Raw genomic sequence first — 12,913 nt, 5'->3', positions numbered from 1 at the left:
CCGGGGGGGACGGGGGGGACGCGTCCCCCCCACTCTCAGAATGGAAGGGGGACGTCCCCCCCAAACTCATTACGGAGCGAGCGAAGCGAGCGTAGTCTTTCGTAGGTTAACGGAAATTTCTGAGCATGCCGTGATCACGCTTTTGCTAGGCTTATATCTCAGCAACCACTTGACCGATTTACATGCGGTAATTTTTTTGTAGGGTAGCACTAGATTCACTCCTTCAAACGAGCATCGGACTATTCCCGATGCATGTGAGTGACCCCATATGCACGTGCCACGTGAAAAACGAAGAGGTGTCAGTTTTGTAACAATTTCAATATCTCGGCAACTACTGGGCCGATTGCGCTGAAAGTTGGCATGTAGGTATGTATACCCACTAGGCAATGCATATCCGTGTGCCACAGTTGGGGCGCTGCTGCACGTGCGCACATGCAGGGTCGATTCCAGATCTCGAGAACGGCTGAACCGATTGTGCTGAAATCTGATACATGGTTAGGGACCGGTTAGTAGAGTGCCGTGCAAAAGTCAGTTGGGACCCATTTTGCACGTGCGCACGTGCAAGGTGCCGCTTCCAGATCTCGAGAACGGCTAGGCTGATTGCGCTCAAATTTGGCACATCGTTAGAGACCGGTTAGAAGGGTGCAGTGCACAAGTTAGTTGCCGTTGGAGGTATCCCCTCGCAATTTCGCACGTGCAAGGCCCACCCCACCCTCTCGCTCGCTCCGTTGGTCGCCCCAAAAGGCGTTTTACTGGTTGTTATCCTACTCGAAATTTGATTAGGCCCTTCGTTCCAATGAGACCATTTCAGAGCTGAGAGCCGCAAGTATGAAAGAATTAGTGGGAGACATTGGTCGGGGCAGCCACCTCAGTGAGCCACTTGGGATGAACCCGACCAATTGAACAGGCAGCCCAGCCCACTGGCACTCACTGCACCCGGCAAAGGACTACAGCTCCAGTGGAGCTATTCCCGCATGGGATAGAGTTGCCCGTCCAGCCCGGAGCAGGGGGTTGCGGCGTGGAGGAGAAGGATTTGACTGTCCTGAGGATGGAAGAGATGGAACGGCCGATTCCGAATCTGAGAGGGTCCAGGAGGTTTAGATACTCACCCCGCGTTCGATATCTCTCGGACGACGAAGATTCTACGTCGTCCGGCCAATCCCGTTCAAGGTCAGCGGGGGCTCGGCTGCGGTTATGGAACGTGATTGGACGGGCGACGTAGAATCTTCGTCGTCCGAGAGACATCGAACGCGGGGTTAGTAGGTATATGGGGTGTGGGCCTACATGCATTGGCCGACCCCTGCCACCTCGGCCAACAAAATCTCCAGCTCTTATCCGACCTGTCATCGCGGAACTGCGTACTCGGTGGGAATGCGGTCTATAGCCATTACTTTAAAGGGACCCTCCCACCTTAACATTAGTTTTGAGTTGAGATAGCCAAGTTTGCGGCCAGGCTCAGAAACCACCATTTATCCTGGTCGCAACCCCCGCAGCTTTATGGTGTTCAAGAAATTTCTTCCCTTTACTTGCAGGGTGGGACCAGTGTGGTCCCTATCTCTTAACCATTACGGGAATCTGATGACGTCATCAGGCTTTCGAACGTCCGTTAAATGTTTGACTAAAACGTTTTGTAGCACGCGGTGGTATATGCTGCTTTGCGCGCAACAAATGCCGCACTTTCAAATAAAGTCGCTAGGAACAGCGGAGATCCCAAAAAGTAAACAAAAGTAAAAGTCTAATATCTTGAAAACCGGTGAATATTTTTCGATGAAATTTGGTAGATATTCGTTTTTGCTCTTTCTGAACCGAGCGACATCACTTTCATGCCAATTCATTAACTTTTTTGAAGGTGGGAGGGTCCCTTTAAGGAAATGCCTAATCCTAAACTACTTTCCTCAAACCAGTTGTTTTGCCACAGTTTTAGTTTTTAAACTGAAAATGGTCAGAAAATAATGAATATTTGCAAAAGGGTTTAATATTTATTTTTACATCACTATTTTCCATCTTTCGTAGAGGCTACTTACCTATATTGCAGCGGAAGCTGATTGCGCGTTGACCAAGCATAGTACGTAGTTCAAACGGTTCAAACGGTTCAAACCAGCTGAATGCTGATTGGCTTGCATTTTTCCGTAAGGGAATGGATTCCTCGGTAAGAGAATGACAAAGTGTAATCTATGGGAATGACTTCAGTCTTCAAACCTAAAATCGATACCGATATATTTGGCTAGGGTGATCGTTGGGCCATAAAAGCTCCTGATTTGTTCTCGTCTCAGCTCAAGCCACAAAACTGTTACTTCAGTTCAAAACCCTATGTTAAAAGTGGCATAGGTATTTGCTTTAAACGTTGAATGCATCCGACCGAAAAAGCCACGGTAAGAATGTATACTTTTGGGTTTTCAGTCGGTCAGTCCGTCCCCCCCAGTCAAAAATCCATGGCGGCGCCCCTGTACATATATGATATAGATTGTCATCGACTTTTTCGGTGAAATATTTTTAACAGCTAAGCCATGCTGCCTCAGCGCGCATCCATCGCCCCTGCACGGTCAGCTTCAGCCCAAGGATGCTGAGCCAGCTATGACAACACTCGAGTGTCGAGCCGACCTCGACTCTGAACCTGACATCTACGACCGGGTGAAGTCCAGACTGCTCGTATCACGGGCGCCTAACAATAGCGGCCCTGTCTCGCTGAGGAGTCGAATTTAACCCCATCCATCGCGGCCGACGTAAAACAATCCTGAACATGGCATCACTTCCGACGAGCATTTCGTAGTTCGAGACGGTTGAAGTGGAACAACGGTTGAGTTGAATGTTTATTTTCCTGGTTGGCCCGCTCGTTTGGACGGCCGGCTCAACTCAGTTCGATGGACCGGCGAAGTCTGAGACGGCACGGTATCGACGAGTGCTGACCTCCGTCAACAAGGTTTGGCGCAATAATTCCAAATAAAACCCCAGTTATCTTCTGTTAACCCGCGCCCCACTGGGGGGGGGGGCTATTTATAGCCCCCCTCCCGTTTTTCTGCAATAGCTTCCAAACCACTTGACGGATCGGCGCCAAACTTTCAGTACCTTCGGCTGCATCAATTTGACACCTTGTGTCAAAATTTGAACTTCGTAGCTACCATAGGTCGGCCGGAAATGACGTCAGAGTGACGTCATGTTCGTCCGATTTCGACGCAAAACATTGAACCACGGCAATCGCTCCCAAGAGCTCAGTTTTTAAGCTAGATCCAATTTCTTTGCATGAAAGGACTCAGAATTGACCGCGCTATCAAACTGCTATCTCTGATGTTCAAAATTTTGAAAATTTTAAAAAAAATTATAATAATATTCGAAATTCATATTTTTATATTTTTTTCAGAAAGTTTTTGACTTTTAGAAAAAACCGGAATATATGTGACAGAATGCATGATTATGACTAACTCTAGCAAATTTCAGCTAAATATCTTCAAAAATGGCCAAGTTATACGCATTATTGCAAAAAATTCACAATTATTAATTTTTCAAATCAATTTTTCAGTACGTATTTGACATCGTACACCAATATAAATGACACCATCGTGTTCCTGAGCTCAAACTGCATCCAATAGGCACCTTTTTTGTTGAAAAATTATAACTTCAAAATTTGACCTTTTTTGACCTGAACCCAGCCAGCAATTTTACTCCGGGCCCAAGCAGGCTGAAGTGCGGCTTGCCCGAGATTTTAGTCGGGCTAAAGTCGGCTAGGGCTTGGGCTAAAGTCGGCGTATGACACAAAAACGCCGACTTAAGCCCATGTTCCGCCGGAGGTATGCCCGCTCTGCGAGCTCCGGACAGCCGTAGCTTAGCCCTAGTTGTGCGACGATTGGCGGTAGCCCGATGTAAGCCCGAGCAAAACCTGACTGGCGCAGAAATGCGCAAGCGTGAACAGCCGATCAAGTATGGCTCAACTCCGGCTTTACTCCAGTTAGCCAAAGGAGACAACCAGCTTGATCAGCCCGCGCTCCGCCCAAGTTGAGCCTGCTTTGATTGCGCGGGCGAATGTCGGGTTGAGCTGCAGCTGGCCACACTCGGGCATAGCTGCGACATGCCCAAGCTCAGCCCAAGTAAAAAATGCATTGGTTTTGATCGAAGTGGGCAAACCCAAGCTAAGCCCAAGCTGCCCGACGTTTGCCATAGTTTAGCCCAAGCGAATTGCTGGCTGGGAAAGTGAACTGACCTAAGCTAAATTCCACTCAAAATGACCTCGAATGACAAAGACGACATCAAATTCGAAGTCTATGGCCCAAATTGACCATAAAACATGTGTCACGTGACCGACGCATGATATAATATTTCCGTGACCTGTGATGACCTGACCCTGACCTGAAAATCAAAGTACAAGTTTGGTACCCTCAATGTATCTAGAGCATCTGTTCACGAGTGTGGAAACCAAAAATGAGCTTGATATGACTTGTAAGACGGCGGCCAGAGCCCAAAATGTGAATAAGCCAAAATGCTAATAATTTTTACTTTGACCTGACCTGTGACGTCATCGGTGACCTCGAGGTCAATGAAATTAGGTTTCGCTCGACAGTTTTTCCGGGGCTGTCAGACGCCGTTTGAATTTTGACGATCGGCCCAGTAGTTTCGGAGTTAGGAGGGGGGGGGGGCTATGAATAGCCCCCCCCCCCAGTAGGGCGTGTTATACACAGACCCCAGTGGGGCGCGGGTTAACATCTAGCAATGCAGTAGCAAAAACTTCGGGCTGCATTTCTTGAATTTCAAGGGTATCTATGTAGTTCTATCGATCGATAGTAGCAAAACGACCGATAAGTTTATCGGTTCGCCTGTCCATATATGTAGCAAACGAGTTTCTAAATACTGCCACGACACTATCATATGACGGAGCCGTTTAAAACTCCACTTACAAAGCAAATAGGACACATAAGTTGAGAAAAATTGCGGTGCTTTATTTGAGGCTTATTTTGTGAAGAATGACGTTTAAACTCAATGCATTCGACCCAAATGTTTTAACCCGCGCCCCAGTGGCGGTCTCAGCCAACTTCGCCCTAGTGAGGGGGGGCATATGTTACCACCCACCTCTAACTCAAAAATTAAGAGGGCTAGAAAGACGCGGTAAAAAGCAGTCGATAGCTCTCAATGCGTACGTTTGAAAGTATTTCGGTCATTTTTCACCTTAGAGCAATATTGGGGTCACCAGAGGTCACCAAAGGTCAAAATTTGCCAATTGTCATTATATTTCTCAGAAAACATGCCGCTATCTCAGGAACTATGGTAGCTAGAAAAACGGATGGAAGTGCAAACGATAGCTTTTGAACTCTTCTTTTGAAAAGGTCATTATCAATATTGACCTCAGGTCAACGGTTTAGCCTGCAGAGGGCAAAAACTCCAAAAATAGCTGTTTTTACGAAAAGTGTTTTTCGACAATAACTTTCGACTACAAAAAGCTACGACATTTCTATTGCCAGAATCGTGTTCCCCTAGCCGAGACGCGTCGAATGAACTATAATTTGACCTCGAAAGGTCAACTTGAAAATTTGACCTCAGGTCAAGGTCATGACCTTACCGGCAAAGGTCATGTTGCATATCATTCGATGCGTCTCAACAAGACAAACACAATGAGACCATCCCCAGCGTTCTATCTCTTTCCAATCGCGAGTTATTGGCAAAAAACTGTTTGTAGCCTCAAGTGACCTCAGATGACCTGTCTAGAGGCTATCAGCAAAAATGACACCTTGGTCATCACGAGTGGACTAAATCATTGTGATTCTGAAATATTTGGACTGTTCCGATGCGTACACACGGATCTAGAGGCATTTTCATTTTTCTCCATTGACCTGTAATGGAAAGGTCACGCCACTGACCTGACCTTAGGTCACGGATATAAAAAATCCGAGATATACAAATTGTAGGCCCCCATAACAGCATGCAATCCACCAAGTTTCAAACCTTTCTGACAAACACTGCAGGCTGGATATGATTGCAAACTTTTTTTTAGGCTTGGTCAGTTAACTTGACCTGGTGACCTGACCTGACATGACCTGTGGTCAAAAATTTCACACATTACCCAAAATTGATGAACAAAAAGCTATGCCAAGCGGCGCGGCGCTACGCGCCGCGGTTTTTTATTTATACGCAAAAAACGCGACAGGGTGGTAACATATGCCCCCCCCCCCCCCCACTGGGGCGAAGGTTAACGGAAAAGTGAACAGAAACTCAAAAGTTTTAAAGCCAGTTTATAAGCGCTTTTTTGCTTTCATATATGATATTCTAACGCAAAAATAAGTTTACGTGGCGATTAAAACCAATGACCTCCATCATACCTGTCATTTTTTTTTTTTAATCGATAGGAGATTTTCGAATAGGCATCCCGGCCTTCCCTAGATCCCAACTCGTCAAAGGCCATCGCGTGTCACCGATCGTCAGGCACGTCACACACTCAACATCTCTCGACCGACGCTCCCATCGCCGCCGACGACACCCTCCCCTCCCCCCACACACACTGTCGGCTCGACAGTCCACCATTCGGCGCACCCCGGGCGCCGACACGTTCGGTCTGTTTGTGCGTGTTTGTAGGTCACGTAAAGCACAGCACACAGCCCGAGGCCATGAGTGCCTGTTAGACACGCCTGCGGCGGTTCAGCCCGGACAGGTGGGGGCAGCCGTCGAGCTGTGGCGACGAGGCTCAGCCGGCGCGGAGCAGCGCGGCGGCCGGCTGAGCCCTGCACGGTGCCAAGTGACGGACTGTCAGCGGCAGCACCGTCCGTCAGCGGACTAGCCATGATCTGCGCGATGTTTTGCTTCTTATGAGTTCAGAGAGCAATATTTTTGATGATGTTACCGATTGATATCGCATGCTTAACATTTATATTTACGTTGTTTTTTTCAGGGGGGGGGGGGCGCTTATGAGCCAGCAGACCAAGACAACTTAACCATTCATGCCCCCATATATGTCCAACTGCTATTTAATAACGACGGCATGCGAGCAGACAGTGCAATCTGTCGCCCCATGCGCCTGTAAACCAGCCTGCCCTGCGTCGTTCGTCTGGCTTAGATTCGTTTGGTCGTCGCCCGTCCGGCCGTTATGCCCTCCCAGGTGCAGCGCTGGCCGCGTGCATTCGCCTGGAGCCCGGGATTTGATCCGTAGCTCCTCCGGCCCCGTGAACCCGATGCGGCCACTTGGTACAGACTGTGTGACCGCTGACGCCCAAGTATGTGGCGGTAAACGTTATGGGACCCTCGAAAACTGCTAGATAGTCGACGTGGGCACTTTGCCTGGATTGGTATGCCACCCGCATGTTACATGGATAGTATCCAGTTCCTCCTCCACCCATTTTCTATTTCCCTGCCGGATACGGGATACCTACTGATAATCATTTATGCGGGGGAATAAAGTTTCTCTAAGGGTCGATCGTGCTATTTTTCAGGTGAATTAGAATGCTAGCAACGCTTCATCAGCTCTACGACTCAGCAACTATATCTAATCGGAATATTAGGTGCATAAATGCAACTATACCGAAGGCGAGCGAATATTTCCTAGGGCTCAACCTTATTCTTCGAACGTATAGGTACTAAGCGAAGTGCTCTCTCAGGTTGTCGATCGAAACCAGGAAGCCCAAAACAGCCACCAGTAGCCATTATCTAGCCGTATTTGTGAATTTAATTATCCCGATGCCCCTAGTAAATTTCTGATATGACGTAAATCACGTTCGGGAGCCGAGGCTCCGACAGCTACTGGTTAAGGCACGAGGTAGCGTCCAATTGAACCGCGGGGTATAATGCGCTATGCCAGTCATGCGAATCCTGGACTGATTAGTTAGGTCTATGTGATTGTATACCACGCATCAACAGGGCTTGTTAGTGCGCAGGGATCATCGGCTGAGCGCAGGTTTTCAATCAGTCAGACCGTCGCGACCGTCAGAGGGCTGCGGCATTGTTGGTCACTGTCCGGTCACCGTCTGCTCTCGGCAAAACGTAAAAAAAAAAAACCTAGTGTCGCTGTCACCCACAGTCGGCCACTATGTTTACTTTGCTACCGTCGGTCATTGTCAGTCGGTCTCCGTTATAATCGCCAGGTAATTGTCGGTCTCAATGTCGCTCACGCACTGCATAGGCGGCGGAACGGGGGGGGGGGGGGCACTGGGACACCGTGCCCCCTTGCTTTTGCTATTTTAACATTAGCCCTATATGGGCGTTGCATGGAAAGATTGGGACCAAAAGTCGGCAGTATCCCCCCTTAATTGAAGGTGTTCCGCCGCTACTGTCACGCAGTCACTGCTGGTCACTGCTGCTCGCTAATGTCGAGGGCCGTCGAGTGTCCATGGCGGTCACGTCTGTCCCATGCCTATCAATTGCCAATCGCTAAGCTTACAAGCTTCCTTTTATCTGTAGCCCGCAGATAATCAACTTCCCAACCAATGATCGTTTCTGCCGGCTCGTTCCATCAACATCGAGATTCGAGCCTCTATTTCAAGTATACTGCAGTGTGTTCCTTCTATCCAATATACACATCTCGGCCACGCCCCCTGGAGCCGGTCACACCAGGCGACCTCCGATGGGCGGACACTGAGGTACCGCGGTGACAGCGCGGTAGAGAAGATACAGCCCCGCCGACTGGGCGAGTTTATTCAGCGCCGCATCAACTGCTCAACATCCGGCCGAGACGGGCGCCGCACCGGGGCACCGCGCCAGCCCCGCTACACGGCAGACAGGCAGACGAACCATGCAGGCGCCTGGGGCAACCGCGCCGGATAACTGACAGCCACACTAATACACGTGCTGACGAGTGTATGGCTGCCAGGTCGGCAACAGGTGAGTCACTGAGGCGGTGTTAGCGAGAAACACGGCAGCTCAAACATAACTCAGGTCGTCAGTGGTGGAAACAGTAGTAATCAGAAGCAGAAAGGGTAGGTAGAAAGGCCAGGTTAACCGGGTGGAAAGGTGGGGTCCTTGGAAAGCACACCTGACCTTCAGGCAAACTTCTGTTTGAACTCACCGGCAGTTTGCCATCGCGCCAGTCGTGCCACCACTGGTCGACCACTCGGCGCCGCTCCTCCCTGTCAGGAGTCTCTAGGAGTCGCACTCGCACCCTCAGCGGCGGCGACGCTCGCGCACCGTTCCTCTCCGCGGGCTCCGGGCGACCGGGCGCCTCCTCAACGACCAACCCTGGCTCCTCGGCGACAAAATGCACCGCTTTACTCATGTTCCGGCGGCGGCCGAGTCCACATGTCGCCGCTCGGTGCTGTTCGGACGGACGGCGCGGAGTGGCACGGGGTACAGCCACCTGCGGTAACACCTGACCGCTGCTGCACCCCGACTCTGTCAACACAGTGAGTCAGAGTCAACTCACAGAGAACGGATGGTGAGCGGCTCACAGCTGCGTGGCGGATAGAGTGTTAGAGACTGACTGTCGACCGTCAACAGCGCGGCTAGATGTTTATGATCCGCCACAATCATGAGACGGTTGCATTTAACCTCTACCGGGCCGTTTACTTTGGACAGTGAACGTTTACTTAGCGCAGAGCAAAACAAGATGGAAGCTCTATGTTTTAGTCAGAAAAGTAGCAACTAGCGATTACGTGACAAAAGATCGTAAGACAAAAGATCGTATGGAAAAAGATCGTACGAAAATGATCGTAAGATAAAGATCGTATGTTGTAAAAGATCGTACGGTAAAAAGATCGTAAGCAAAAGATCGTAAAGCCATTGATCGTATGCAAAAGATCGTACGAAAATGATCGTAAGATAAAGATCGTATGTTGTAAAAGATCGTACGACAAAAAGATCGTAAGCAAAAGATCGTAAAGCAATTGATCGTATGAAAAAGATCGTAGGAAAATGATCGTAAGATAAATATCGTATGTCGCAAAAGATCGTACGACCAAGGATCGTAAGCAAAAGATCGTAAAGCAATGGATCGTACAAAAAAGATCGTAGGAAAATGATCGTAAGATAAAGATCATATGTTGTAAAAGATCGTTCCACAAAAGATCGTAACGTTACGTTCGTAAAGTAAGTAATCGTATAGAATAGTGTTGTTACGAGCGAGCGAGCGCAGCGAGCGAAGCGAAGTCTTTTCAATATAACGGCTGGAAGTATGAGCAGAGAACTAGAAGCTGCCAGAGCGAACAGAGTGGCATGATATGGTCTGCGGGCCGCGGGCATTGAGCTTTCGTTAGGATGCAGGCAGGCTATCGGGGAAACTGGCCGGGTGTTTGTCGTTTGAACGGCTTGTATTTTGCATTTTGTCAAAAGAAATGATCGCATACAAGTTGTTTGTGGTTATTACCAATAATGGACAATTGACATCTTTAACCGGCCTTCGATAACAATGACTCCTATAACTAGGATTGGATTGAAACTAGGATGCTATGACTAGGAGGATTGCGACTTCGATAGTGATAACGCGATAAACATCTGTTGATGACTCGTAAAGCGATGACGATTCTACATGAAAATGTAACAGTGCGAAGGAAAAAGTGTTTTCAACGCCGTTTACTTCAGCCGCTTAAGCAACATTTTAACCTTCTAGGCGGTGGGGGGGGGGGGGGGGGGAGGAACATGGGTTTAGTTGTATTCACTTCAAATAGGTACATGAAAACGGCAGCACATACATTCATTTATTCGGCACATATACAACGCGTTGCTTTTAGGTGTCATTGAGCCATCTAAGCTCTGAAATAACATCAATGTATGGTCGAGCTTACGACGGCCACTTACTAAGCGAACATAGAAATTGATAAGCTTTGTATGCGCTGGAGTTGGGCTGCACCATGTGCCATGTGATTGTTTGTTTTGTTTTGTTGGGTTAGGCCCTTTCGGTCCAATGAGACCATTTCAGAGCCGGGAGGATGATAGGATATAGGGGGAGACATTGGTCTGGGCAGGCACCCTAGTGAGTCGCCGGGGCTGAGCCTGTCCAGAGGACAGGCCACCCAGCCCCAAGGCACTCACTGCACCCGGCTACGGGATGCGCTCCCTCGGGAGCAGCGGTGCCGCTCCAAGGGAGCAGCCCGCATGAGATAAAGTTGCCTGTCCAGCCCGGAGGGAGGTTGCGGCGTGGAGGAGAAGGATTTCAGTATCCTGAGGATAGAAGCACGGAACGGTGCCTGTCATGTGAATACCATATTTTGACTGTACGATCTTTATATCATACGATCATTTGGCGTACGATCATTTTCCTTGACGATCTTTAGCGAATACGATTTTTGTCCATACGAGCATTATGTCGTACGATCTTTATCCATTACGACTTTTTGGCATACGATCATTTTCCTTGACGATCTTTAGCGAATACGATCTTTTGTCCATACGATCATTATGTCGTACGATTTTTATCCATTACGACTTTTTGACATACGATCATTTTCCTTGACGATCTTTAGCGAATACGATCTTTTGTCCATACGAGCATTATGTCGTACGATCTTTATCCATTACGATATTTTGCATACGATCAACTGCCTACGATCTTCTGTCATACGATCTTCTGCTTTACGATCTTTTGTCCGGTTACCCAACTAGCAATAGCTGGAATTTAATTGTTAAACGTTTTATTCATACAGCATAATGCGCGTAACACTCGACGACGTCGTGGTATCACTATCATATGTCAGTTATATACGTAATGCATAGGATGTCTAGAGCAACGGATCGTTCTCAGCAGTACGCCTTACCCATGGGTTGGCTCAGCAACCCTCATGTGCTCACCTATCTCACCGGCACTATAAGCTGTGTTTATATGTCCCAGGATCTCAGGAATCGTTCTAACTTTTGTTTCTTTGCAGCCGTGCTCACTGCTCACCTTGTGTCGCCAGCCGTGCTCCCATGCCTCAGCTATCACGCTCATGAACGACTAACCCAGAAGTCGCACTGCTCATCTGGCTGATTCACTAGCTCTCACTCTCACTGGCATCGAAATTGTTCTTACCTGTCACAACCCCTTTAACCTGTATCAAAATTCAACACTGCCTTGCTCACCCGTCTTATAACTTGCAAGCCATGCCGATACATATTATATACGTTCAGCAGTCGTTCCAAGGTCGATCTCAGCTATCCCGCTCACCTGTTTCAGAAGCCCCGCTCACCCGGCTCACCAGCGGTGCTCACCTGTCTCAGCGGCCGCGTCGGTCTCGTCGGCTGCGGCGCGCCCGTGCGCCCACCACTGGCTCTCGGGTCCGCCGCTGTTCCGTCCGCGCCCTGCTCCGGCTCCGCCGACGGGACGTGGCCGACCGCCCAGCCGGACCGGCTCCGGCTAATTTTGACCTGATATTAAACTTGGCGCGGGCACCGGCACGGCACCGACAGCGCCGGTCGGCACGCGGAACCACCGGCAGATGACGGCACTACAGGCACCCTCAGCTCCGTCCGTCCGGCCCGGTCATGCCTTCGGGAGCGGAGCAGAAACTGGCTACTCACCAATCACTTTGGATGCTGTCATATTACCTTACCCGTGTTTTTATCCTCAGGACCACCCCATGTTACCTAGGTACTATCTTTTTAAAAGTGCATTTTCCATCCTCCCGGTCAACGAGTGTCAGGTCACACCACCCCAGCCTAACCGGGTTATGGCCTGTGACCTAATTCAAACCATGGCCGTATAAGAGGTTCCAAACAAAAGGAGCTCACCCTTACCCTATAAGGTAGGCCTATCGTAGGAAAAGGGCCACCTTTAACATGGGGATTGAAACTAAGATAGCCATCTTGTAGCCCGTGTCCGAAAACCTATCTGTTTACCTCCTTACGGCCGATTTCGGCCTCCATTCGTAGTTATCGGCAATTTTAAAAGAAAATACGCCAGGAATGCGTCCTTATCCCAGGAATGCGTTCTTATCCGACAATACAGCCACCCGCGGCGAGGCTTTGGTTTTTTACCAATCAGCTCCAACCAGCTCAGCTTTAACCAATCAGCTTATCCGACACAGGGATGTCCATT

The 12,913-nt window shown here is 49.1% G+C and overlaps 1 protein-coding gene across 4 annotated transcripts in view; it reads right to left on the bottom strand.

Moving 5' to 3' along the window:
* LOC122373847 (proton channel OtopLc-like) overlaps nt 1-12,210 on the bottom strand; it is a 69,477-nt gene extending 57,267 nt beyond the window's left edge. The window contains exons 1-2 of one of the 4 annotated variants that reach the window (XM_043352228.1): nt 12,088-12,210; nt 8,975-9,297 (exon numbers count right to left, since the gene is read on the bottom strand). In XM_043352228.1, the coding sequence (XP_043208163.1) occupies nt 8,975-9,181 (207 nt within the window). In that variant the 5' untranslated portion in view covers nt 9,182-9,297; nt 12,088-12,210. The remainder of the gene's footprint in view (nt 1-8,974; nt 9,298-12,087) is intronic. The other 3 variants (XM_043352229.1, XM_043352226.1, XM_043352222.1) reach the window with 3 other exon arrangements.
* Nucleotides 12,211-12,913: the final 703 nt, after the last annotated feature.

The sequence above is a fragment of the Amphibalanus amphitrite genome, unplaced genomic scaffold (assembly GCF_019059575.1).
Source record: "Amphibalanus amphitrite isolate SeventyFive unplaced genomic scaffold, NRLGWU_Aamphi_draft 001561F_arrow, whole genome shotgun sequence".
Lineage (NCBI taxonomy): Eukaryota > Metazoa > Arthropoda > Thecostraca > Balanomorpha > Balanidae > Amphibalanus > Amphibalanus amphitrite.
Note: the sequence above shows the minus strand (reverse complement) of the source record. Positions and strands in the feature narration are given on the sequence as shown.